This window comes from Monodon monoceros, unplaced genomic scaffold (genome assembly GCF_005190385.1).
Source record: "Monodon monoceros isolate NGI ecotype Baffin Bay Population unplaced genomic scaffold, NGI_Narwhal_1 Super_Scaffold_7, whole genome shotgun sequence".
NCBI lineage: Eukaryota > Metazoa > Chordata > Mammalia > Artiodactyla > Monodontidae > Monodon > Monodon monoceros.
The window spans coordinates 52733471-52761307 of record NW_021703784.1 but is presented as its reverse complement, the minus strand read 5'-3'; the positions used below and the strand labels follow the sequence as shown (position 1 = coordinate 52761307).

The 27837-nt window shown below is 40.4% G+C and overlaps 2 protein-coding genes across 2 annotated transcripts in view; both read right to left on the bottom strand.

The window, feature by feature from the left end:
• Positions 1-221: 221 nt before the first annotated feature.
• LOC114886402 (NADH dehydrogenase [ubiquinone] 1 subunit C2-like) lies at positions 222-7647 on the bottom strand. Its single transcript, XM_029206854.1, has 3 exons — positions 7333-7647; positions 2234-2377; positions 222-404 (listed from the first exon to the last, which is right to left on the bottom strand). The coding sequence occupies exons 1-3, from the start codon at positions 7499-7501 to the stop codon at positions 355-357; spliced, it is 363 nt and encodes a 120-aa protein (XP_029062687.1). The 5' UTR covers positions 7502-7647; the 3' UTR covers positions 222-354.
• An 8073-nt stretch (positions 7648-15720) lies between these two features.
• Positions 15721-27837, bottom strand: part of ALG8 (ALG8 alpha-1,3-glucosyltransferase) — a 28474-nt gene continuing 16357 nt past the window's right edge. Inside the window, exons 6-13 of the mRNA XM_029209288.1 lie at positions 24771-24897; positions 24401-24504; positions 23435-23555; positions 20859-20998; positions 19503-19642; positions 18112-18209; positions 17724-17796; positions 15721-16358 (exon numbers count right to left, since the gene is read on the bottom strand). Coding sequence (XP_029065121.1) covers positions 16127-16358; positions 17724-17796; positions 18112-18209; positions 19503-19642; positions 20859-20998; positions 23435-23555; positions 24401-24504; positions 24771-24897 — 1035 coding nt within the window. The 3' untranslated portion in view covers positions 15721-16126. The remainder of the gene's footprint in view (positions 16359-17723; positions 17797-18111; positions 18210-19502; positions 19643-20858; positions 20999-23434; positions 23556-24400; positions 24505-24770; positions 24898-27837) is intronic.

Below are 27837 nucleotides of genomic sequence, written 5' to 3'. Positions count from 1 at the left end.
CAGTAGCATGGAAGCAGCCATAAACAGATAAACAAATGAGCTTGGCTGTGTCCAGTAAAATCGTATTGGCAGTGAGCCAGATTTGGCCCACAGGCTATAGTTTGCCAACTCTGAACTAGAACCCCATTTTTAAATCTGCCAGATGGCTTCTTAAAACTAGGTAAATGGAAACTGACCATTCTCTAATGAACTATTTTTCTTATGACAAAAAGGAGTCAGAGTGCTTATGATGATCATTTTAATCACAAGGTGTTAATGTATAGATTAACATAAACTTCAGATGTCACAGAAACAGTTCCACAAAATTCAGAAAAAACCGGTATCAGTGAAACCGGAGCAAGCATTTTGGAGACTTCAACGCACTGGATGGAATTCTTCAAGAATTTTACCGTAAGTTTTCTTATCTATAAAAAGAAAGATCACAGAAGATTTTTAAATTGTGTTTAAAAAATCATATTTCCTGAAGAAAAATTAACACTTAATATTCTTTTAAGAACTGCCTTATTTTCTAGTCCTCAACCATGGCTTGGCAATCACTGAGGCATTTTGTTCCACTGAATGAAGAATAACTTTGGAAGAATCTGTGGTGACATCCAGATGGTTATCTGGAGGGGCAAAGGGCTGCCAGGGGGATCCTAGCTGAAGGGGTAAAAGAAGGAATGAATAGGGAGGGGCCAGGAGCTGAGGCGTTCAAGCTCTCCATGACTGCGCTGTCCGTGCAGAAGGCTCTTGGCACACCTGCCAGTAATCTGCTGCTCAGAGAGAATGAGCTCCCTCTACACTCACTGCCAGAGGGAGCTAGTGGAAATGTGGAGGCAAAGAGCCAGAGGTCTGGGACTGAGGACTAACCAATACTGGGTCTCCCTCTTAGAAATCAATATTCCCAAGATTCCTTTTTCAGATCTAACATCCAGCAGTTCTGAGTATTTCCCATCCCTGATACACCTACTATTCATGGCTTTGTATTAGTCTTTGAGCTCTTCATTGGCAAAAAAAAGTTGCCTTTCTGATCCACCATAAACATCACATATGTGACTGAAGGCTAGGGAAATGTTAGAGTAATACAATTTCAGAGCTAAATAGGACCCTACACATCATCATTCAGTCTGATGAAATTTAAATGCTTAATATTATACTTTTACATAAATGGGAAAATCTAAAAATCTATATATTTACAAAATTTCAAAAATTTCCTACACTCATTCATTCACATATGTACACATCTATATTGTGTATCTGTATAAAATCTGAACAAGAAAACAGCTGTATTACAGTTATATTCACAGCTGCACAAAGATAAGTAGAGTATGCTAAGGAAATTCCTGTCTATAGCTGGATGAAGGCTTCATTGAGATGATGAATCGTGAGCAGGAATTTGTTGGGTGCGCAGAGTGGAAATGGGGCAAGAGGAGGACTAAGGAGGTATAGCATGTACAAAGCGATATAGGGCAGGTTCAGGACAGCACTTCATGAGGCAGGAGATGAGGCAGGGCTCTATGTAGTTCAGGCCAGCCATTATTTATTAAGTGCCTACTATGTGTAGGCTCTGTGCTGGAGGCTGGAGAAACAAAGATGAAGCTACGGTCCAGTGAGGGACACAACACAGCCTGTGGGTGATAAGGGGTGGATAAGAGGTATGAGTTAAGTGTTTCTACCAGGTAATTAGCTCAGCCTGGGAAAACAAGCCATCCTAGGGAGTCTTGATTTTATCCAAAAGGTAATGGATAGCTATTTTAAGCACATCCATATTTATCCACACAGATGTGATTTTTGGTAAGACTAAAGGCAGAGGCAAGCTGGAGGCAAGTGCAAGAGCCACACAAGAGATTACCAGGGCCTGAACCAGGGTAGTGGCAAGGGTAGAGAGGAGAGTTCAGAGCTGAGAATTATTTAGGGATTAGAACGGTTAGACTTGATGACTAATGGGAAGTCAAAGACACAGACTTGAAGATGATTCCCAGGCTTCTGGCTGGAGAGCCTAGGTGGACAGTGTGCCATTCACTGAAGCAGGACACAGAAGAACAGGAGGTCTGGGCAAGCAGAGGGGACATGAGTTGTCTGCTGTCTGAGGGACACAGAGGTACTCAGCCAGAAACTGGATATATGAATTCAAGAGAATTCTGGTGGAAGTCAACAGAATACAGAAGGCACTGAAGCCATAGGCATAAATAAGATTAACCAGGGAAAATGATACAGAATAAGAAAGAAGTTTTCTACAATTAACTTGAAATACCTTTTTCAGGAAAATCCTCTGGATGTGACTTTACATATGCAAACATATCATGGTCCCTCAGAGCACACGTACAGTCTTGACGTTTTAAAAGATAATATCCGACAAAAATAAAGGAAGTAACATATAGAAGCTGGCGATGCAAACCTGAAATTGAAACAAATCCCAAAGAAAGCAAAAATCAGTCACGTGTATTAAAAATCACATTTTTCATGTTTCAGATATATAATTTATTTCTTTCAACATTCTTTTAAGAAAAAAGGCTTTTGTACATGGGTATTCTTTGGGACATCTTCCTAAGGATATCTGGCAACTATGAAAAGCAACATTAAGTATACAAATGTAACTATCAACAGAACCCAAGATTTTTAAAATTCAGGTTTTATAAGTTTCTTCAAGGAAAAAGGTGGATAAGTACAAAAACTTGAATGGCAGACTGAAACAGAAAAAAAAGTTTTTCTTTTTCAGTAAGTTAACTTTAGACCTACACTAGCTTGTATTCCAGGACATGTTCAGAAGATGACGAGTAGAGGTAAAGTCCTCTACAGATGGTCTAAAAGCAATCTGGTTTGTCTCCATATACCAATTTATTTTTGCATATCTAGTGGTTACTAAAACAGTACACTGTACAACAAATATATCTCAATTCTCTTTTGTACCTTCTAAATTTTGTAATTTTGCATATTCAAAAACTATGTTTAAAAAATCATCCTACTGGGACTTCCCTGGCGGTCCAGTGGTTAAGACTCTACGCATCCACTGCAGGGGGTATGGGTTCGATCCCTGGTTGGGGAACTAAGATCCCGCATGCCACGCGGAGCAGCAAATAAATAAATAATAAATAAATAAATAAAATCATCCTACTAAAAAAATCATCCTATTATAATAAGACTGGAGAGGATCACATGATCTAGGAAAGCCAAAATTTTAAATGTGAAGGGGAGATGCAAAGTATAAACTTTATATACAAAAATATTTTTTTGCAAAAGGCTAAGGGCAGGTTTTCTAGCTATGCCTCAGAATTCTATTCCCAGCCCTCTTCTTATCCCATAGATGTTCCTTTGGAGAACTTTTTATTCCTATAGTTTTATCTATTATCATCTATAAGTAACGTCCAACTCAGGCACCCATGCTGAACAACAAATATAGCCAAATATTTGACAGATACATTTACCTGAATACCCCCAAACAAACTCAGTTCCTTCCTATTCATACCTCTTTTTCTTATTTCAGAGAATAAGACCATTTACCCAGGAATCCATGTCCTGGGTAATAAACACAGTAATTATCTTTTTTTTCTACCCTCTTCCCCTACATCCAGTCACTGTCAATTCTACCTTATAAATATTTCCTTTCCTCACTTCAGGGAACTTGTGCTCATTTACACTAACTGGTCTCCCTTTCACCTCATTTTCTACTCCACAATGATCCCAGCTTTTACCCTGTCATTAGAGGAATTTCTACTAAAACACAAACTAGTCTGTCAGTCCCTTCTTCAATTATGGTCAACAGGACCCTAAACTCGTGCATATGATCTCCCAGGCCTTTCATGAGCTGCCTCTTCCACCTTCATCTTCTGACACTCCCTGATATGCACATTGTGCCCAGCAATACTGAACTACTTTTAATTCCTCACATAAACTAGGCTCCTTCATGCTTCTATATACCATGCACTGATTACTTCTCTGTCCAGCAACTTCCTGAGCCTTCAAGATTCAACTCAGACATCACTTCTGCTAAGAAACCTTCCTATAACTTTCCTAGAGTTAAAAGGATGAACTCATCTCTATTAATATGTAAATTGCTATAGTAATTATTTCTCTCTCTACTACCAGGCAAAGTCAATGTTTGATTCATCTTTGTATACCAGCACACAGACAGCACTTAATAAATATATAATAAATGGATGAATGGCCTTGGGCAAATCAATTTACTACCTCTAAAACAAAGATAATACCTAACCTGTCTTTTTCACAGTAGTTATTATAGTGTTTTGGAAAAATTGTAAAACAATAAAAATACAAAGTATCACTATGACCTGGGACTGGACAGGGACCAGACTCTTCTGCATTCTCCCTTAGCCCAAAGAGCCACTGCTTCCCCTAATGGGCCACCTGTAATACAGCAAACCAAAATGTGCTGGGTTCTCCCGTGTGCCGCTGGACTACACAGATACAAAGACTCAGACTCTCTGTGCTTACTCATATCCCTCACAGAAGATTTAGATGATATCAGTGTCCTAGCCCTAAAGGCATGGCTTGGCCTCTTCTCAAGTCCTCATTTCCCTAGCCTCTTCTCTTTCAGCAGTGGTCTCCCTTTCACCACATACACAACCCTCCCACAATTATTTTCCCCTTCTTTCCTTTACTCAGTGAACCTAAACTTGAAAGCCATGGTGCTCTTTGCAGAATGCCATAAACTACTGATATATTAAACTAGAAATCAATAAACATTTAATTTTGTGGATTACACTTAGATACCAACTAACTCTAAATTTAGGGCAGGTAAGTGGTAACCAGAAACAAGGGTTTAAAAACAGGTGATGGGAGAAAAGCTTAAGAAAAAATTGTATTTAATATTTTCTGCTAACTTGAAAAAGATCTGCACAACTTGATTTCCTTGACAGAATATTCCAACTACCTACAGAATGCCAGGTACTCTCCATGGCCATAGTTGGAAAATCCACCATATATTTCTCTTCCCCACTCCTCCTATGTGCATAAAGTTGTACCACAATTCATCTTTTTAATAGATATGCCCATATGGTTTGTAAATCTTTGGATGGTTGGGACAATGTTTTATATTTCCTTGTAATCTACACATTCATTCAATAAATACTCATTGAACATTACTATATGCCAGACATTGAACTAGATAAACACAGTATGCATTCAATAAATGCTGCTGAGGAAAACTATTTCAATAAAGTCCTCAAGACCTGAATTTTCCAAAGCAACTAAGGGGAAACCCAGGGAACTCAGGAACTCTGACCCCTAGGCCTGGGCTAAGTGCTTTACATCCATTATCTCACGTAGTTCTCACAGTCACACAAAGAGGTAGACACCATCCCTATTTCATAGATGAGGAAACTAAAGCTCACAGAGATAAGTAACTTCTCCAGAATCAAATGGCTAGTAGGGAGGAGGTGGTGTCAAATCCAAAAGCTTGTGCTCTTAACTACTGTGCTCTTCTGTCTCCCAGAAAAGGCACAAAACATTCTTTGACAACAATGAGGTGAGATTAAGTGATACATACTTCAAATCTCAGCCAACCGTTTCTTCCTCTGGAACAGGATCCCTCTGATCTGAACCTCCTTTATGCTCCCAAAGCACTCTCTGCTCACCCACCTCTATCAAAATACCTGTCTGTCACACCTAGACCCAGATCTGTTTGTCTCCCTGACACAATTAGGAGTTCCTCAAGGGCAGGTCAGTATTCCTCCCCCCATACACCCAATGTCTAACACTGCCTGGCACAGAGAAAGAGCTCAGTTAAGGTTGAACAAATATATGGTAAACTGTTTGCATAACAAGAGCTAAGGAAAGGGAAACCTGTTAGGCACCTTCCGTGTGCCAGGCATCTGCCTATAGAACCTCACTTAATTCTCAAAAAAAAATATGCAAAGATGAATTATTCTCACTTTATAGATGAGGAAACTTGAGCTCTGACCAAGTAACTTGCCCAAGGTGACATGGCTGGGAAGCAGCGGAGCAAGGCCATTTAATTCCAAAATGGAGCTCCTTCCATTACACCAAGTGACAGGCGTGGGCAAGTGTGGAGTGGTGATAAGAAGGGAGGACACCCCATAGTTCCTAGTGGCAGAAATGGACAAAAGATCACTCCTTTCTGTGGAGTGGGGGCATGCCCAAAGCACACAGGATCTCAAGTCTATTTGAGCACTAGAAATGCCAAAATTTGGTGGGTTGGGAGTCAACCTCCAGGCATACATACAGCTGGAAGAAGGCAAAAGAGGCACAAGTGAGGTGGTTCCTGCTTGCCTGGACCATTGTATTAGCCTTCTTCCTAGCTGGGCTCCCTGGCTCCAATCAGTTTCTAACAAAGTTGACCTTTTAAAACACAGGTCCAATCACTGAACTTCCTCTGATAGCTTTCAAAAGCATGTAAGGTTCCCGTCTGCCTAGAGAATAAATTGCCACCATCCACCTAAATCTTTGTTGCCTTATCGCCCTACTCGGCACTCACTCATCAACTGCCCCCGATTCAGGTGCTCTTGCCCCCCATTCACTCCCACTAGCCTCCCACGGGCCTGGAAGGCTCTCTCCAAGTATCCGTCTGACATATCAAAGCTAAATTCAAACACACCTTTTACAAAGTTTCCCTCTCTTCCCTTTGGAAAGCCATAGACTTTAGCACAGTTAACTGTGTCACTTACTATCACTGCTGGTCTCAGACAGGTGAACACTGATCTACTAGGAAATACAGCCCAGTGGTTTAGAGCCTCCTACTCAATGTGAAGTCCCCAGACCAGCAGCGTCTGGGAGATTGGGACCATCAGGCCTCTCTCCAGATCTAATGAACCACCACCTGCATTTTAACAAGATCCCCAAGTTATTAGTATGCACATTAAATCTGAGAAGTGCTGGTTCTGAACAGCACTCTCTTTAAACTCTTTAGTTTAAAAACAGACTGTGCTACTTAGGACCTTGGGCAAGCTGCTTTAATCTAAGGCTCTGTTTCCCCATTATGGATAATACCTCTCCCCCACCTCACCACCCAAGGTGTCTGAAGACTAAATGCTATAATGCACGCAGGGTCAGTAGTGCATTGCATCGACTGATCGCTCATTTTTGCACACCCCACAGTGCGAACTAAGAGGGGAGCAGGCAGTTCAGTCCGGGGTCCTTCACAGACTCACTGCGAGGTCGTGGGTTGCACTGCATCTCAGTTTCCTGAAATGACACTCTGGCCGGCCCGATTCTGAGAAGCTCACGGGGCGCGGATACATGAGGGAGGCGAGGCGGGGCCTGTTAACGCGAAAAGGCCCGGAAAAGCGGAGGCACCTCAGGCAGCCTAAGGCAGAGCCGGCCCTCAGCCCTAGGGGTCCCTCTCCTCCCAGACCATCCCGGCCGCGCAGCCCTCACCGGCCGACGCCACCGGCCGCCGCCGGATCGCGTTATCAATCAGGCCGGAGCAGTAACCCAAGAAGCCGACGTAGAAGAGCCGCGGGTCGGTTAGCTTGGGCGGCGGCAGGCTCCGGGCCTCATTCGGCAGCAACTGTAAGGGCACTCGGCCCGGCCGGCCCTTCATCATGGTGAGGCCGTTCCCACTTGAGGCCTGGCCTCTGACCTCCAACTACAAAGAAAATCACCAAGCCTACGGCCGGGACCTAAGCCACGAGCTTTCACCTCCGAGCGCGGTGCTGAAGGGCATGGCGCGAGGCGGTGCGGCGCCCAAACACTTCCCCTTGCACGCTGCTGCCGGAAACGCGCACGCGAGGTTCCGGGCTACTAAGTGTCCGGCGTTGCTCGCTTGCTGGCCGGCGCTAACTTCACGGAAGGGATGTCAGGGCTTGGTAGCGGGGGTCGAGGAGTACGGGAAACGAGCCATACTGCGAGAAGACTAGGAGATATTGATTTTTTTTGCCCAACCTCCCCCACCCACAATTGCCTCTCCTCTTCCCGCCCCAGAATGTTCTTTCAGCAAGAATTTATCTTTGTATCCAAAACCCACAAGTGGGCTTGATGGATAGTTTTAAGAAACGTAATTAATTGAAATAAAATAAAAGCTAGTTTTCATTTCCTGCGTTTCCTGTCATTCATTCGCACAGGCACACCCTCCACAAAGCCTAAAATTAAGGTGCAGCCAGCCATAAAGAATTTGGAGAATCCCAGGACTGGATCACTTAGCTAAACTCTCGAAATTCAGCCTGGGTCTTCAGGTCCTTGCACGTCGCTGAGGGACGAGGTGTTTCCCAAAGATTTGAGGACTGAAAAAAAAGAATCTATAACATTCTGCCAAGAAATTGCCCAGTCTCTGCTCCCCTGCCTCCAGGAATGAGGAGCTCCGATCTTCGAACAGCTCTCTGTTTAGACAGCCCTTCCTGATAAGGAGCTAAAATGTCTTCAACATTTTATCTAGAGGAATGCTGATTAAACTAGAGGTTAATGCGAAGCTATATGCATCAGGTATTGATCTCCAAGGTGGAAGAATTAAGTTTCAGTTAATAAAGGATGAGGCTTTTATGCCTACAAAAAGCAATATCAGATCCGTAACATTTCAAGTTAGGATTTTCCAAAGGAACGTATATTGGAACAGTTTCCTGGAAGGCAGCAAATGTTTCAGAGGTTCACAGTCTTTGACCCAGTAATTACGTATGAGAATCTGTCTTATGTAAATACTAGTATGACATATGCACAGTCTTTTTTTTTTTTTAACCACAGTGTTCCTTTTAAAATTACAACAAAGGGGCTTTCCTGGTGGCGCAGTGGTTGAGAGTCCACCTGCCGATGCAGGGGACACGGGTTCGTGCCCCGGTCCGGGAAGATCCCACATGCTGCGGAGCGGCTGGGCCCGTGAGCCATGGCTCCTGAGCCTGCGCGTCCCGAGCCTGTGCTCCGCAACGGGAGAGGCCACAACAGTGAGAGGCCCGCGTACCGAAAAAAAGAAAAAAAAAAAGAGAGATAATGCCTAGCATAGTACCTGACATATAGTAGGCTCTCAACAAAAAGGACCACAATGTGGGACTTCCCCTTTGTGTATCACTTGAAGGGCTGTCACAAACGGGAATAGAACCTCATTATGTATTGTTCCAGAGACCAACTGGTAAAAGTAAGAGGAAGAAAAGTATTAATTCAGCATTAAATGCCCTAAGAAACAGCTGCACATGTAGGAGAGGCTGCTTTATGAGATGGTGAACACCTCAACACTGCCTAATCAGCTACCTATTCATTCAGGAAAACTGTAAAAAATAAATCCTCCTCGAACGCTCTTCTGAGAGTCTCTAGGATTCCATGATGTTGTACCTAGGTATATTATGGGTACTGTCCTTTTCACAGTTGTTTCTATATATACTATACTGTTTTTATTTCTGACTCCTTTAAACAAAGAAGCATAGGGAGTGTTGCTCATTGACCAGTTCTGTAAGGACTAACCTGCTGCAGTCACTGATGGACAGTACACTCTCTGCTTCAGACAGAGGAAATTAAGACAACAGGATGCTCTGTGCTTTGGACAAACAGTTCCCTTATAGTTAGATGTATATCTTAGGAAGAATTTTTTTTTTGGATGGCTTGAATTATATATATATACATATATATATATTTTATACAGCAGGTTCTTATTAGCCATCAATTTTATACACATCACTGTATACATTTCAATCCCAATCAATTCATCACACCACCACTCCCACCCCCCAGCTACTTTACCCCCTTGGTGTCCATACGTTTGTTCTCTACATCTGTGTCTCAATTTCTGCTCTGCAGACTGGTTCATCTGTACCATTTTTCTAGGTTCCATATATATGCGTTAATATACAATATTTGTTTTTCTCTTTCTGACTTACTTCACTCTGTATGACAGTCTCTAGATCCGTCCACGTCAAACAAATAACCCAATTTCGTTCCTTTTTATGGCTGAGTGATATTCCATTGTATATATGTGCCACATCTTCTTTATCCATTCGTTTGTCAATGGGCATTTAGGTTGTTTCCATGACCTGGCTATTATAAATAGTGCTGCAATGAACATCGGGGTGCATGTGCCTTTTTGAATTATGGTTTTCTCTGGGTATGTGCCCAGTAGTGGGATTGCTGAGTCATATGGTAATTCTATTTTTAGTTCTTTAAGGAACCTCCATACTTTTATCCATAGTGGCTGTATCAATTTACATTCCCACCAAAAGTGCAAGAGGGTTCCCTTTTCTCCACACCCTCTCCAGCATTTGTTGTTTGTGGATTTTCTGATGATGCCCATTCTAACTGGTGTGAGGTGACACCTCACTGTAGCTTTGATCTGCATTTCTCTAATAATTAGTGATGTTGAGCAGCTTTTCATGTGCTTCTTGGCCATCTGTATGTCTTCTTTGGAGAAATGTCTATTTAGGTCTTCTGCCATTTTTGGATTGGGTTGTTTGTTTTTTTAATATTGAGCTGCATGAGCTGTTTATATATTTTGGAGATTAATCCTTTGTCTGTTGATTCGTTTGCAAATATTTTCTCCCATTCTGAGGGTTGTCTTTTCATCTTGTTTATGGTTTCCTTTGCTGTGCAAAAGCTTTGAAGCTTCATTTGGTCCCATTTATTTTTGTTTTTATTTCCATTACTCTAGGAGGTGGATCAAAAAAGATCTTGCTGTGATATATGTCAAAGAGTGTTCTTCCTATGTTTTCCTCTAAGTGTTTTATAGTGTCTAGTCTTACATTCAGGTCTCTAATCCATTTTGAGTTTATTTTTGTGTATGGTGTTAGTGAGTGTTCTAATTTCGTTCTTTTACATGTAGCTGTCCAGTTTTCCCAGCACCACTTATTGAAGAGACTGTCTTTTCTCCATTGTATATCCTTGCCTCCTTTCTCATAGATTAGTTGACCATATGTGTGTGGGTTTATCTCTAGGCTTTTTTTTTTTTTTTTTGCGGTACGCAGGCCTCTCACTGTTGTGGCCTCTCCCGTTGCGGAGCACAGGCTCCGGACGCGCAGGCTCAGCGGCCATGGCTCACGGGCCCAACCGCTCCGCAGCATGTGGGATCTTCCCGGACCGGGGCACGAACCCGTGTCCCCTGCATCGGCAGGCGGACTCTCAACCACTGCACCACCAGGGAAGCCCTTTCTAGTATATTTTTCATTTCAGTTACTGTATTGTTCATCTCTGTTTGTTTGTTCTTTAATTCTTCTAGGTCTTTGTTAAACATTTCTTGCATCTTCTCGATCTTTGCCTCCATTCTTTTTCCGAGATCCTGGATCATCTTCACTATCATTATTCTGATTTCTTTTCCTGGAAGGTTGCCTATCTCCACTCCATTTAGTTGTTTTTCTGGGGTTTTATCTTGTTCCTTCATCTGGTACATAGCCCTCTGCCTTTTCATCTTGTCTATCTTTCTGTGAATGTGGTTTTTGTTCCACAGGCTGCAGGATTGTAGTTCTTCTTGCTTCTGCTGTCTGCCCTCTGGTGGATGAGGCTGTCTAAGAGGCTTGTGCAAGTTTCCTGATAGGAGGGACTGGTGGTGGGTGGAGCTGACTGTTGCTCTGGTGGGCGGAGCTCAGTAAAACTTTAATCTGCTTGACTGCTGATGGGTGGGGCTTGGTTCCCTCCCTGTTGGTTGTTTGGCCTGAGGCAACCCAATACTGGAGCCTACCTGGGCTCTTTGGTGGGGCTAAAGGCGGACTCTGGGAGGGCTCACGCCAAGGAGTACTTCCCAGAACTTCTGCTGCCAGTGTCCTTGTCCCCACGATGAAGCACAGCCACCCCGCGTTCACCCCAGGAGACCCTCCAATGCTAGCAGGTAGGTCTGGTTCAGTCTCCCCCTGGGTCACTGCTCCTTCCCCTGGGTCCCGATGCACACACTACTTTGTGTGTGCCCTCCAAAAGTGGAGTCTCCGTTTCCCCCAGTTCTGTTGAAGTCCTGCAATCAAATCCCAGTAGCCTTCAAAGTCTGATTCTCTAGGAATTCCTCCTCCCGTTGCCAGACTTCCAGGTTGCGAAGCCTGACGTGGGGCTTAGAACCTTCACTCCAGTGGGTGAACTTCTGTGTTATAAGTGTTCTCCAGTCTGTGAGTCACCCACCCAGCAGTTACGGGACTTGATTTTACTGTGATTGCGCCCCTTGTACCATCTCACTGTGGCTTCTCCTTTGTCCTTGGACGTGGGGTATCTGTTTTGGTGAGTTCCAGTGTCCTCCTGTCAATGGTTGTCCAGCAGCTAGTTGTGATCCTGGTGTTCTCGCGAGAGGGAGTGAGAGCACGTCCTTCTACTCCGCCATCTTGGTTCCAATCGGAAGAATTTTAATGAACCCTGATTCTTGCATCTTCCTTTAGATAGAAAAGCACTAAAATCATTAAGCTGAGATCTCTGTTCTTTGTGACTTGCAGTAATCTTTTACTAAGATGTATACTTGACTGTATGTATTTCCTAGCCCAAAAGTCACATATAGACTTGAATCTCCCCCTACCTCTTCAGAGCTGTTCTCTCAGAGTTACTGAGAAGCCGTTTCCTAGGCTATAGTCCTTGGTAAGGTCCTTGAATAAAACTAAAACAACTCCTATGTTGTGTGTTTTTCTTGCAGTCAACTCTCCTGAGACTGAAAAAAATTTTTTTAGTACATTTATTGACATTTCTATAAAGTGGGGATGCTGAATATGGGACTTTATTGTGAGAAACTAACGGCTATATTGATTCAGGTTTTTGAGGTTTATAAAATTGTTCTAAGTTCAGTTGCCATTAGCACAGTAGCCCATTTCTTTCTTTTTGGCTGCATCAGGTCTTAGTTGCAGTACATGGGCTCTTCGTTGCAGCACACGGGCTTCTCTCTAGTTGTGGTGCACCAGGTGCACGGGCTCTGTAGTTTGCGGCATGCTGGCTCTCTTGTTGAGGTGCACGAGCTTGGTAGTTGAGGCGCATGAGCTCAATAGTTGTGGCATGTGGGCTTAGTTGCCCCACGGCATGTGGGATCTTAGTTCCCCGACCAGGGATTGAACCTGCGTACCCTGCACTGGAAGGTGGATTCTTTACCACTGGACCACCAGGGAAGTCCCAGTAGCCCATTTCTTTGAAGCACGAAAAAAGGGGTAGATGGGTCAAAATAATTTTTTTTTTTACCATGATCATACTGGAAGAGCAATTTCATCAAACTACTTAAGAGTAAAACATATTTTTCAAAGGTTATATTTTAATAGAATTTTTTTTCTCCCATTAACTGCAAACAAGCTGCATGGACTATACATAGGGGGCAATTCTCTCTGACACTGAAGTGCTTCCTCCACAAAGAATAGTTTCTAGGTGGAAATCATTAACAAGGAAAACTATGACAGTGTTGGGCTGGAAAGAGTGCATCTTCCATAGTTCCCTCCCAGTTCTGGCTCTATCCCCTCAACCCAGGGAAAGGTACGGTGACCAAGAATACCAAGTTCCTCCCACTTTTCTTTTCCTTCGTCTTGTTAAATTTGGGTACATTGCAAATAAATTAAAAGCAGGTTAAAAAATGGGTTTCTTATACATCTTGTTTAAATTTTGATAGTAACCTTTGCTTGTTCTTGACTTAATTCTAGATTTCAAAACATTTTGAAATGGCACTTTCATTTATTTAGTTAACTGCTGAAACCTAGGAATTTACTGTTGAAAACCACTCATGTTTTTGCAAAGTTTAAATACATGAATACTAGGGAGGAAGTCTGTGTTGGCATCAACAAGCTTTTCCTCGGTCTCTGGAGCCATTGCCCTCCTGGTAATATAAGGGGTTGAATTGCTTTAAAGACTATATTTAGAGTTTGAACCCTTAAGTCAAACAAAAACTTACATGATGCCTAATATATAATAGATCAAAGCATATTTGCTTTGGTTGAAGATGCTTCAAGGCCCAGAGCCTCTGAGGCAGCTCTCAAGAACCTCCAAGGCTCTGCAGAACATTTTGGAAACCTCCGCCACCAGATGAGCTCTTCCAGCTCTGACATCACATCACTTTGACAGTAACAACCTTCAAAGCATAATTAAATTTGGCCTTGTTGAGAGGCATCCAAATTCATCTTTTTTTGTTTGTTTGCATACCAATTGGCAAAGATATGAGGAACTACATTGGGTGCCTTGTGTTACTGCTGGTGCTACTAAACATTTAGATTTTAATCATGGCCTGTGTGGTGTGCTTCATTCATTCAACTGTGCCAAAAACTGGGACTATCAAGACAAGTGTGGTCTCTGCTGTCAAACTGTTAAAGTCTCCTGAGGAAAACAGATAAACAATTATAACAGCCGTTAATAGTAGAAGTAGACCCCTGGCCTGGGAGCACATGGTGGGGTACTCAATTCTGGGGGAGGGGGAGAGAAGGTAGAGGGAAAGGACTCGTAAAAATATCAGATATTTATTTATTGGCCGCACTGCGCAGCTTGTGGGATCTTAGATCCCCGACCAGGGATTGAACCTGGGCCCTCAGCAGTGAAAGTGCAGAGTCATAACCACAGGGCCGCCAGGGAATTCCCTTAAATGATATTTATTGAACACGTAATTTGTGCTAAGCAGGGTTCTAAATTTTTTGTGATTTTAGAAATGAGGACATTGAGGCAACGGATGGTTAAATAACTTGACTACAGATAAAAAAAATCATGGAGGCAAGATCTAAAATCAGGCTGTGTGATTTCAGGGCCCCTACTCTTTTTTTTTTTTTTTTTGTGCCAGGGAATTCCCGCAGGGCCCCTACTCTTTTTTTTTTTTTTTAATATTTATTTTATTTATTTATTTGGCTGCATTAGGTCTTTGTTGCGGCACATGGGATCTTCCTTGTGGCATGCGGGATCTTTAGTTGCAGCATGTGGAATCTTAGTTGCAGCAGGCAAACTCTTAGTTGTGGCATGTGGGATCTAGTTCCCTGACCAGGGATCAAACCCAGGTCCCCTGCACTGGGAGCACAGAGTCTTAACCACTGAACCACCAGGGAAGTCCCAAGGCCCCTACTCTTAATCATTACACTGTATTACATTTATATTTATAGATACGGTAGCAGTGAAGTTGAATCTTGAAGAAGTTCAGACAATCAGATGATAGGGTAGAAAAGTCAGTAGAGAGAGGAAAGAAAGGAAGTGGCAAAAATGAAAGGAAGCAGAAGTACGAAATAGCATGGCACACTGGGAAATCTAAGTTGTTGGGACAGCGGGAGTATAGGGTGCAAGGGGGACTGTGGTGAGGAAAACAGGCTAGAGGGGCCGTACTTCCCTCCCCCTTTGGCAAAAATCCCCATCTTTATCTTTGAATGAGACTCAAAAGAAGTCTGGGAAAATAGAGTGAATTTAAGAGATGGGATAGCTGGATTAGCATCCCAGGATTCTATTGACCTTGGTCTCTCTCTGATCTTCTTAGGGGACAATGGGTAAAGAAAATGTGTGAAAGTTCCTAGTGTCAGCTAGATAAATGTTGGTTGAATTTGAATGTGCAGCAGGTATTAGGCGAACGGGGGTCTTGGATAAAGTGTATGAAGTACTCTCAAGGTGGGGGGAGAACAAGACTGGGCTGCAAAACACCCTTAAGTCTTTTCACATGAGGAAAGTTTGAGAAGGAGTAGCCTTATCAAAATTGCAGTACTTGCTTTTAGAATAAATGAACTGTACAAGATGTCCTTAACTAATGTAAGAGTAGATGTGGTTTCTAGTCTCTGCTGACAGGCCAAACAGTTCATTAAATATTCTCCCTGGCTTTGTGAGTATTGTCAATGTATAATTTCAATGAAAAAAAAATCTCCTGGAACAAGGTGTACAGAATGGGGACAGTGCACACCACTTGCTTGTATGCATGCCAACAGGAAAATGTAGGAGCTGGAAATGATCCAAAAATTTTTTGTGCAGAAATACAAAATGGTATTTTATTTATATTTCCCTTAGCATATAATTCTAATTATGCTTTATACCCTGACAATGGTTATCACAGGCTACAGATAATCATGCTGTTGATCAGACTCCCCCCTTGCCTAGAGCAAGCAAAGCAGTCTCAATGATCTCAGACAATTTTAATAGGGGAAGGCGAGATTTGTTTCAGATGTGTTTCACTGCTTATGGAGGACAAGTGGCTTCTCACCATGGTGACAATCAGGTTGCTAAGCTGGGCAAGGCCAAGTTTAGAAGAATGGTCCTCAAACAGATTTACTGAAATGAATGGCTCATGCCACCAGCAACTTTCTTCAAGTTCTGATTAATTTCCCATGAAATAATTGCTTGGAATACATCCAAGCAGTTCCTTTATTCATTGCTTCTTTGTCTTGCCAACAGGAGGGTCAGTCAATACTGAAACATACAGTTTGAACCAAGCATATGTGATGCCCACTGCACAATACACTGAGGTCAGTAACAAAGGGATAAAGGGGTACTTCAGCTTCCAAGAGGTGAAAGGGAATACAAATTCACAGAAGACTTCCAGAGGCCCCAGGCCAAGGAGGTAGAAAGTTTCCATCCAATTAAAAAGAGGTTTTTCTTTTCTGAAGAAAAAACGAGAGGAGTCTGATTTTAGATGAGTCATTCTGCTTTTGCAAACATTTCTCAGCTAAAGCTTCTCACCTGCACTGTCGTGATGTGAAGTACAGATAAAGCTAGAGTCAAACGAATGAATAAAATTTCACATTTAAAAAAAATGATAAAGATATATCATTACGTTAACTCAACAATCCAAATTTACCCAACCACCATCTATGTTGTCACTTAGCGGACGTTGCTGAGAGAGAGTTAGCTATGCATTTGGAAGAGGAAAGGGGGCTGGAGAGTGTGATATTGGAATAAGAATATGGTAAACAATGCATAATTTTTTGTTTTGGTAAAATAATATAAAATTTGGTATTTTAACCACTTTTAAGTATATAATTAAGTAGTATTAAGTATATAGACAATGGTGTGTCAATATCCACTTTCAAAACATTTCAACACCCCAAAAAGAATCTCTGGAAACATTAAGCAATAATAACTCCCTATCCAGCACCACCATTGCTCTCGCCGGTCCCCATACCTACTAATTTACCTTCTGTCTCTATGAATTTGCCTAGTCTAGATATTTCATATAAATGAAATCATACAGTATTCGTCCTTTTTGTGTCTGGCTTATTACACTTAGCCTAAGTTTTCAAGGTTCATCCATGTTGTAGTAAATATCAGAGCCTCATTCCTCTTTCTGGATGACTAATATTCCATTATATGTATATATACTATTTTGTTTATCCATTCATTTGTTGATGGACATTTGGGCTATTTCTACCTTTTGGCTATTGTGAATAAAACTGCAATGAACACTGAGGTACAAGTATCTGTTTGAGTCCCTATTTTCAGTTCTTTTGGGTATATACCTAAGAGTGGAATTGCTGAGTCATATGGTTATAATCGAGTTTTCATATAATTAAGCATTTGAGGTTTCATAAACACAATCAGATATAATCTATAAGCAAGCTTTAAAAAATTATATAGGTAACATTAAGTTTAGAAAAGAAAAAAAATTCCACCCATAATTCTAAGATATGTAAGAATTTTTTACATATCTTTTGGTTTTAAGCATCTGTATTTATGTGGTTTTACTCATAATGCATATTTTACATTCCATTTTTTAGTTTTCATATAAAGTTTTAATTTAAGCTGGGTAGTCCCTCCTCAAATATTCCCCCAAACTAAAGCCATGACCTATGTTGCCATGTGAGAGTGATGGAATATGGGTAATTTCTTCTGCTATCTGCTGATATTTTGTAATGTTGTGATGTTACTATTTAAACTTAAAAAATAAAATTTAAAAGGCTTATCAATCATTTAGGAGTAAACATTTCACAAGAGTAAATATAATTTTAAATGCACTTTTTTCAGATTACCTGAATAGAGTCTTCAGTGAGGAAACACTATAGATGGTAAACAGTAACATGAGTAAGATTTTAATGGGAAGTTCTGTTAAAAGAATAAAAAAGTACATATGATAATTAAGTTGGTAAGAGAAAGGTTTATGGTACTTAAGGGAATATAATCACAATGACACAGCTATATAGTGCTAGGAACGCTTTCGGAGCTTAACAGTACATTTTTGTGACATGTAAAGATACTGAGAATTAGGGACATGTTGGAAGTTTTATTTAAAAGAATGGATGAGCTCTCTCTTTCTAAGAGATTTTAAGGTTGTTTAAATCAGATAGTATTGATCAGACAGTAGGCTCTGATGAAAAGGCATGGCAATTAAATAGATCTCTCTTAAAAGAAGCTATTTACCTGGTGCAGTGAAGAGCAGAGGGAAGAGGGAATAATGTCCTGTTGTGGTCAGAATCAGAAAAATTGAAGCATCTCCTGCTTTTCCCACAGACAAGAGGCTAAAAATAAAAATTCTTATAATAATTCCTTAAAACATCAAATGAAGCTTATACTTGCAGATAGCTGGAATAACCTGCATCTAATATTATTTCTAGAACTGGCTTATGCATAAAATAACATACTGATCTTTGCTACAAGTCCAATTCAGTTGAGAATATTAATTTTTTTAGTGGGAAACTTTAAGCAATACAAAGAAGAATGCATCACACTGAGTCATGGAACATTCAAAAAAGAATCTTGCCTCTCTGAGTAACTGCCTCCTCAAAGAAAGGAATATTGTGGGATTGGGAGCTGCCTAGTGGTGGCAGCTAGAGAAACAGGACTTGGAGTTTTATTTCCAACCCTATAGTCCTTCTCTTGGACAATGCCCCATACCTGCTGGTGTTTAATAAGAATTCTAACTAAAGACATTAGAAGTTTTTCTCTATTTTTTAATTTGGAAACTCCAAGTTGCTAAATGAACCCAGACAAGCCATATAGTCATCTGACAAATTTGATTAATGTCCTTTCAGAGCTTAAATGATTTCTCTCAGGATTTAAGAAAAATCTTAAGAAAAAGGCTAATTCTATTACCATCTATCTAATTGGGTTTCAGTTGTATATAAAATGGACACAACTGCATTTAAAATGCCTTTTTTTTTCTTTTTTAGCATGACACAGTGAAAAGATCTTAAGATTCAGCATGATAAGATTCAGGTTTAAGTCCTAGCCCTGCTATTTGCTAGCTGTGTGACTTTGGATAAGTCACTTAAACTCTGAGCCCTAGTTTCTGCAGATGTGAAGACAGGGGATGATATCCACTTATACTAATTATCTTAAAGGTTGTTGTGAGGCTCAAAAGAAAGAATGCAAAACAAAACAAAACAACAACCCCCGCCCCCAAAAAACCAACTAACAGCAGTTCTGAAAAATCTGAAGTGCTGTACGTGTTAGGTATTATTCCATAATGGACTCAATCCTTACTTTGACTAACAACACTTAACAAGGAACTGTGGGACCTTATTCTCACAGGTGTGATGACACCAAAGTCCATGCATGGCGCTTGATCACTACAGTACCCCTTACCAAAAAATGCAGGAACAATACAGGCAGTTTTGCATACCTTAGAACCCTCACAGGTACCAGGATCCCAAGTTAAACATCCCCATTCTGTCCTGGTATAAATCTGTTCCCACGTGTCTTTGCCTTTGCCCATCCCACTGAACATGTCAAGAAGCGACAGATCAAATGGAAAACAATCGGATCACTGTGAAATATGCCAGAAATGTTGACTGACTGAGCTATCTGCTTACCTCATTGGGAGAACTGCAAGGAGTATGGCTTTTTCGTGGACGTGCCACCCAAACATGAAGGAGCTCAAGGCACAAAGAATTAGACATCGGAGAAAGCCTCTGGGCCCTTGAGGTTTAAACCAAAGACAGAAAATAGAGGGCTAGAAACAATAGGCAAAGATAAAACTTCAGTATCATTTAAAATAGGCTTTACTGAAACATTGTTCAGGTGAATATAATTTACATCATCTCTGAAAAACAGTAGCTCTTAAGACTATTCTCCATCAAACTGGGATAATTCGCTTTGTGAACAGTCCACCAAAAGTTAACATAAAAACAACTGCTCAGGAAAAAAAAAGGCATTTGGAAATATATATTTAACACATTAAAATTAATTCTATTCATCAAAATTAATATGAAATGATAATTAAGTTCTAGGATATCCAGTATAACTCCTAACTACACCTTCATAATTAGTTAATTAATAGTCACTGAACATATTAGGTCAAACTACAAAAGTTCATCGATATTGTGGAGCTAATAATAAATTAGATCTTAGCATATTAATAAACAAACACCTAACTTTGTGGGCTGGAGTGTAATTTACAACAAAACCATGGCCTTCCATATGCAGCTTACAAGGCTGAAGTTTTAGGAAAAAAGTTTTAAATTCAGAACATGTGGATAAGTAGGCCAACAGAGCTTAACTACCTACCAGTACTGCCACGTAGTTAAGTGGGGTCAGGTGTCTTGTGAGTCGATTTGATTGTTTAGAAACCAAAATTAAAACTGAGTGTAATTAGATATGATTAAGTTATTTATCCTGAATTTTACTAAAATTGTATCATGAAATTGAGGGCATCATGATCACTAACAAATAAAAACAGCTATGAATGATGCCTATAATAGCATCTGATTCATATAAGATTCTTATCTGATGCTCAGACAGCCTCAATTCATTGACTCTCTCAATTCATTATCATCGTCACAAAATATCCATGCAGTACAGACAAATTTAGAGTTTTTATCAGTTAGCCATGTATGAAAACAAAAACCTGATGTCCCTACTACATTGTCCTCTTTCTCCACGGTGTGGTCCAAGTTCCCTCCCCTGGGCTTTTCTTTCTTCCTCATCTGACGGTGAACAGATGGTCTATTAGCTTCTGGTGAGAACCTCTCTCATAGAGGCTTCACTAGTAATCCTTCCTTACAGTGTTCAAAGTTACCCTAAGAATAGGAAATGCCTCAATCTGCAGCAGGATTACAGCCACGGAATTTATCCTACAGCTGGGAAAACTTGAAAGTTAAAATTCAACCAGCCACACAAAAGAAAAGCAGAGAAAACTCAAGAAATGAGGACCACGTGTGAATTCTTACCAATATGGCAATCAGAGTGCAGATAAGGGTGGCCAAGGGTGTCACTGAGGGAAGGACTGTGTGTTGGAACTGCTGAACTAAACCACTTGTCATTGAGGCCTTCGGAATCTTGCTGGGGTCAAGAAATTTCAGTTCTAAACCTACAGAGTAGAAAGACATTTTATTTTGTTTTGTTTTGATTAATGGCACACCATATTTTACCAATCAATTCCTTGAGGAAAAAAAATAAATCTACTAAATCTTAAGACTGTTTCAAGGTCAAGATTTCATTAACTCGGTCCTGCACCGTTCTACCTAAAATGCCTCTAGTTTAGACTGCAGCTGTCTGTATTGGAACAGGAAACCTTGCTGGCGGGCAGCATGAACAGCAATATGCTCTCACCTCTAAAATGAAGCAAGCTTTCTAAAGTACAGGTCTACCATGTCACAGGCCAGCTTTGAATCCTTCCTTGCCTATGGGATAAAGTCCACATTCCTAAGCATAGCACATAGTGTCTTCCATGATCTAGCCCCCTCCCACCTCTCCAGCCTCATCTACTCCACCTTGTTAAATACAGCTTGGCCACAATGAGCGGACATACCACTGACACCTGTGTCCTTTTGCACAGACTACTGCCTTTGCTCAGAATGGCCTGCTCACTTTGCAAAGTTAACTCCTAATTCACTTATCTGAGAAAGCTCCTAACTCAGGAAGTAGAGCTGATTTTCTTGTGGGCTAAGGTCTGTTATACATGTCTCTGTGTTCACCACACTGCACTGTATCTGTATGTATGTTCATTTCCTCTACTATACTCGGTTCCTTAAAGGCAGGAATGACAATTAATTTATTTCTATCCCCAGCACATAGGAGTTCAAGAAATACTTACGAAATGAACCAAGTCTGAGGATAATGATGCAAGTCCCAGCCCAAAAAAAGCTAACAGAACAGTCAGGGACAGTCTGAGCACCTGAATGGCCCTGTCTAATGCCATTGAAAATTAGTGAAATGTGGGAAAGGTGTAGACTACCAAAATATTTTCTATTCATTCACCTTGTCCCTTTTTCCTTCAGCCTGCTGATTCTCTCTTAAAGCTGATACTATCTGCCTGAAACAGAGTTGCCTAACCTGCCACTGACTTTCCATTCACGACCTCCTTGAGGAGACAGATATACAAGGTGAGGTACAACAGTTTCCTGACTCAGATAAGGCAAGCGACCCTTGTACCTCATATCATGCTGGTTGTTTAAAGCTTTTAGAAATGTTAAGAACTTACTTTATAAGACACCATGTACATCAAGGCTGGACTCAGTGGGTGAGCAATAATACCAAATTATGATTTCCTGTAAGTACGCAGCCAAAACGGTAATAGCAGCCACCACGCATTAAGCATCTACCATGTGCCAAGGGCTTTGTAGCCATTACTTTTTGCCCCCCTGAGGCACAGAGAGATGAGTAATGTGCCTAAGTCACACAACTAATAGGTGGAAGAATCGAACCCAGTCCTGTCTGGTTCCAAAGCCCCTGCTACTGACAGCCTAGCACTTCTTTATTGTTGCATTTGTTTCTCACACAGGTTTTTACGTTTTTAAAGGTTGTAAACAAAATCTTATGTGGCCTAAAATACTTACTGTCTGTCCCATTACAGAAAAGTTTACCTATCCTTCTCTTGATCCTGCCATTTTCCATCAAGCTAGGCTGTGTTCACAAGTGAGAGGCTGTGAGTTGTTCCACACCATTATTTTCAGAACCATCTAAAGGTTATAAATTCTTTTGCATCACACCTGAAACTTAAAAGCATAGCCTAAGTTTTCCCTTTCTTCTCATCTCATGTTAAAATGCATGGCCATCATTTTCCTTATTGGTTCAACACCCAGAGTCACAACTTACACATTCTTCTTTCCTGCTTCTTCACATTTTTAAGTTTAAAACTAAGGCTATAACTACTGAATAACGTTTTGCTTAAGGTAAAATTACCTTTTTTTTTTTTTGCGGTACGCGGGCCTCTCACTGTTGTGGCCTTTTCCCGTCGCGGAGCACAGGCTCCGGACGCGCAGGCTCAGTGGCCATGGCTCACGGGCCCAGCCGCTCCGCGGCATGTGGGATCCTCCCGGACCAGGGCACGAACCCGTGTCCCCTGCATCGGCAGGCGGACTCTCAACCCCTGCGCCACCAGAGAAGTCCCAAAATTACCTTTTAAAAATGTCTAAAAAGTTTATTTTTTTCCCAAGGACAGGAGCAACAACCTCACTGCCACAAAGAGCTTTTATAAGGAGTGCAGTCTGTTTCCTGCACTGAAGTCTCAGCCCCTAGAACCACTCTGCCGTTCATTCTGAAAGCTGAAACGCAGGGCTGGAGAACAAACAGCTCAGCCACATTCAAAACACAAAACAGGTTTTTCTATTTGTCAATGTGACTAGTCCTTTCAATATTCATAGTCTAAGTAAGAAGGCTTAGGGAATTCCACGGCGGTGCAGTGGTTAGGACTCGGTGCTTTCACTGCCGGGGCCAGGTTCGATCCCTGGTTGGGGAAGAAAGATCCCACAAGCCGCACAGCACGGCCAAAGAAAAAAAAAAGTAAGAAGGCTTGCTACCATACCGATGATGGACAGCACTTTGTCCAAAGCACTGTACAAAGCCCAGAAGTTTGGGGCCCAATATGCGTGGCAGAGGCCCCTCTTGAAAGGGAAGAGTCGGGAAAAGACTTGAGGCAGTTGGTTCTGTTGAAAAGAGATTAAACAGTGATCAATATTTTCTAAATTCAAAAAGAGAACTAGGGTACTGTCTATGGCATAGCGTGTAGAAAGTTATGAGGTCTGAGTTCCGGTTTTTATACAAGGAAGTAGTTGTGTGATCCTGAGCAGTTCACAGAACCTCTTTTTTGTCCAACCTTCTCATCTGCTAAGCGGGACAAGATACATCAGAGTTCTTTGAATACCAGTCCAATACTATAATAATGGAAGAATTTATAAGGGGCAAAGGAGAACACAGACTGCAGCTTTACCAAGTTTACTGAAGAGAAGGGGACGGCAGGGAAGGCTTGATGAGAGATGCAGTGTTTCCCAATTTTAGCAGAAATTAAAACTAATTAGTTGAATTCGGCATGAGGGAAGAAGTGAAAAAAGAAAAACACCTGTTGAACATCTGTAACATTCTAGGCACTTTAGAATGTTTGCTGTCAATGAATGACTGCGAAAGCACTGTGAGTACTGATTTTGAGGTTACAAATAAAGTACAGCAAACAAGCAAATTAGCAAATATGGAAATCTGTGACTAATTATTAGCAACTCTGTGTGGGTGTGTGTGTCTGTGTGAGGCATATAGTTAAACGTACAAATATATGCACATACATATTTGCATAAGCACAGAAATGTCTGAAAGAATAACATCCTATCTTTGGGGAATCATAGTGGGAAGGAGTAAAAAAGGAGTAGTTTTCCTTATTTTATATATTTATATATATTTTATATATTTATATATTTCCTTATTTTATATATTCCTGGCTTTATTATTTTTTTCTAAATAACAGCAAACATGTATTCTTTATAACAGATAAAAGACTTACCAAAGCTAGAAAAGGACCCAGCGAAAGAGCAGAAACTAGGAAAACAATTAGTCCCAGGGAAATAAGACGGAGAAAACTGAAGCTGTTCCATCGGATGGACCCATCTACAGAAAAGGAACATTATCGTTAACCAGGAGCATGGAAAGCCGTAACTTATACAATATGCCAAAACTAGAAGTATCCCATGATAGTACACCAATCTTTATGATGTGGCAAGAGCAGAGAAAAATCAGAATGGGTAAAGGGTTTATAGGATCAATAGCTGAGAGATACCCGTTGTGCCTCATAAAACTCTCTCACAAAGCAAGCCACCAAGTCAAGGTAAAATAAAATAAAGCAAAAATAAGATAAAATGATCACTAAAACTTGCCTGGTTTATTTGCAGTGAAACAGTAAGATCGCAGTAAATATACACCGTAAGCTGGTGCTACATAGAGGTAGATGTGCTTGAAATGTAGGAGAACAGCAAAGAGAAATGCTCCTTCCATATGCCTTTTCTAGGAGATTTAAAAGGTAAATAATTCAAAATTCAGGGTAGACTAAACACAATAATGTAGTATCCTGGATTGGATTCTGGAACAGAAAAAGGATGTTAGTGGAAAAACTGGTGAAATCTGAGTGTACCAAGGTTGGTTTCTTAGTCTTGATGAATGTACCATAAGATGGTAACATTAGGGGAAAATGAGTGAGGGGGTACAGGAACTCTATTATCTTTGCAACTTTCCTGTAAAGCTAAAATTATTTTAAAAAATAAAGTTTATTAAAAAATAAAAACACTGGAGACTGGTTGCACATCACTGTGAATGTACTGACCATTACTGAACTGTACATTTTAAAATGCTTAAGATAAATGGGTGAGGGGAGGAAAGAAATAGGTGAGGGAGACTAAGAGATTAAGTACAAACTTCCAGTTGCAAAATAAGTGAGTCATGGGTATGAAATGTACAGGGTGGGAAATTCAATAACTATATTGTCATATCTTAGTATGGTGACAGATTGTAACTAGACTTATGTGGTGATCATTTTGAAATGGATAGAAATATTGAATCACTATGTTGTGTAACAACTAGCAAAAACAAACAAACTCTAAGAAAATGAGATCAGATTTGTAGGTACCAAAGGTGGGGAATGGGGGAGGGAGAACTGAATGAAGGCAGTCAAAAGGTACAAACTTCCAGCTATAAGATAAATAAGTACTAGGGATGTAATATATAACATGATAAATATAAATAACACTACTGTATGTTACATATGAAAGTTGTTAACAGAGCAAATCCTAAGAGTTTTCATCAAATTTTTTTTCTATTTCTTTAATTTCGTATCTTTATGAGATGACAGATGTTCACTAAACTTATTGTGATAATCATTTCATGATGTATGTAAGTAAATCATTATGCTGTACACCTTAAACTGTATGTCAGTGCTGTATGTCAACTATATCTTGATAAAACTGGAAGAAAAATGGTTTAAGATGTTAAGTTTTATCTTATATGTATTTTACCATATTGGAAAAAAAACATGGTTTTGAAGATATACAGGCATATGTCGTTTTATTACGATTTGCTTCATTGCGCTTCACAGATACTGTGTGTTTTACAAATTGAAGGTTTGTGGCAGCCCTGCATTGAGCAAGTCTATTGGCGCCACTTTTCCAACAGCATTTGCTCACTTCCTGTTTCCGTGCTATATTTTGGTAATTCTTGCAATATTTCAAACTTTTTCATTATCACTATGCTTGTTATGGTGATCTGTGATCAGTGATCTTTGAGGTTACTACTACAACTCACTGAAGGCTCAGATGATGGTTAGCATTTTTTAGTAATAAAGTATTTTTAAATTAAGGTATGTACATTTTTTTAGACAATGCTATTGCACACTTAACAGACTACAGTATAGTGTAAACATAACTTTTATATACACTGGGAAACCAAAACATTCACATGACTAGTTTTATTGCAACATTTGCTTTATCGTGGTGGTCTGGAACTGAACCCACAATATTTCTGAGGTCTGCCTGTATTTGGAAATACTTAACAAATGAAATATGATGTCTGGGATGTGTTTCAAAATAATCCTCTGTGTGTGTGTGTTTAGATCACTGTACTATTTTCTCCATTTTTGTATATGATTTAAATTTTCTATAATAAAAAGGTTTAAATGTAATATAAGGAGAACAGAGGCAAGTGATTCCAGCCAGCTTTTATACTGAGCCTAGTCGGTTTATAAATTCATTATTTCAACAAATATTTATTAAGTACTAAGTTTGATGCTGAAGTACAAGATACATCATCATAACAACACACTACAAATTCTCCTTAAGGAACCTAGGGAAGTTAATTACCTTCACCCTCTAATAGTTATACAATAGCTGGAGTTGATTTCCAGAGAGGATCTGGGAATGAGAGTACCAATGATTACACATAAAGCTATGCTAACAAAGAATCACTTAAATCTTATCTTACATATTAGGTAACATAAACTACAATCAGGCTGAAGGCACCAAGTGTTGTGCCAATAGTACTAGATCTAACAAACTTCCTAGGAGAATTAAAGGCATTCTGATTTAGGGAAAAAAAAAAAACACCTCCAAACTGAGTTGACTATAACTAAAGAAGTCTGCATTCTACCTACCTCACAGGAATTCTGGAAGGATCAAATGAGATAATGGTCCTGGGGTCCTGGGGTTTGGAAGGATTAAATGAGAAACTGCCAAAGGGAACATGAAAGGCCAAGTTCCTCCTTTCACTGTCTCATCAGGTGTGGTCTAGAATAGATGCGTTAGGAATGATAAGGCAAAAACAATGGGATGCTTCCAAATCTCTCCACTGGTTTTATTATTTATTTAAGATTCAGAGAAAGTCTAGCTGGTTCTATAGCTAAAGTTTAGTTCATTTGTTCAACAACCATCCAACATTCATTCATTGAACACCAATTATGATCCACGTATAATGTGGCTTTTTACGGTTAAAAGAAAAAAACTTATCCAGACATTTATAGTTGTCAAAGAACTTTAAAATAGATTATTGAATTTGATCTTTCCAAAGTCCCTGTGAAGTAGGTGGCCCCATCTTATAAACAGAATGTATCAAGGGTAAATTTTATTTTATGGATGAGAAAACTGAGGCTGAGAGGGTTGATGGTTGCCTTGGGTTAATGGTTCCCAAACCTGATGGTGTATCAAAATTCCCTGGAGATTCCTAAAACCCAATCCCAGAGATTCTGATTCAGTGTACAGAGGAGTGTCCCAGAAATCTGAAATATCCGCCTCTATGAAAGGAGGAAACTTTTAACAACTTCACAGAATAGTTACAAGGTTTACACAATAATATATTATATATAACGTACCCAATCTGAAGCAGCCAGTGCTTTTGAATAACCCCTGTCTGAGTCACACAGCTTATTAGGGTTATTCAGGATTTCAACTCAGGTCTTCTGGT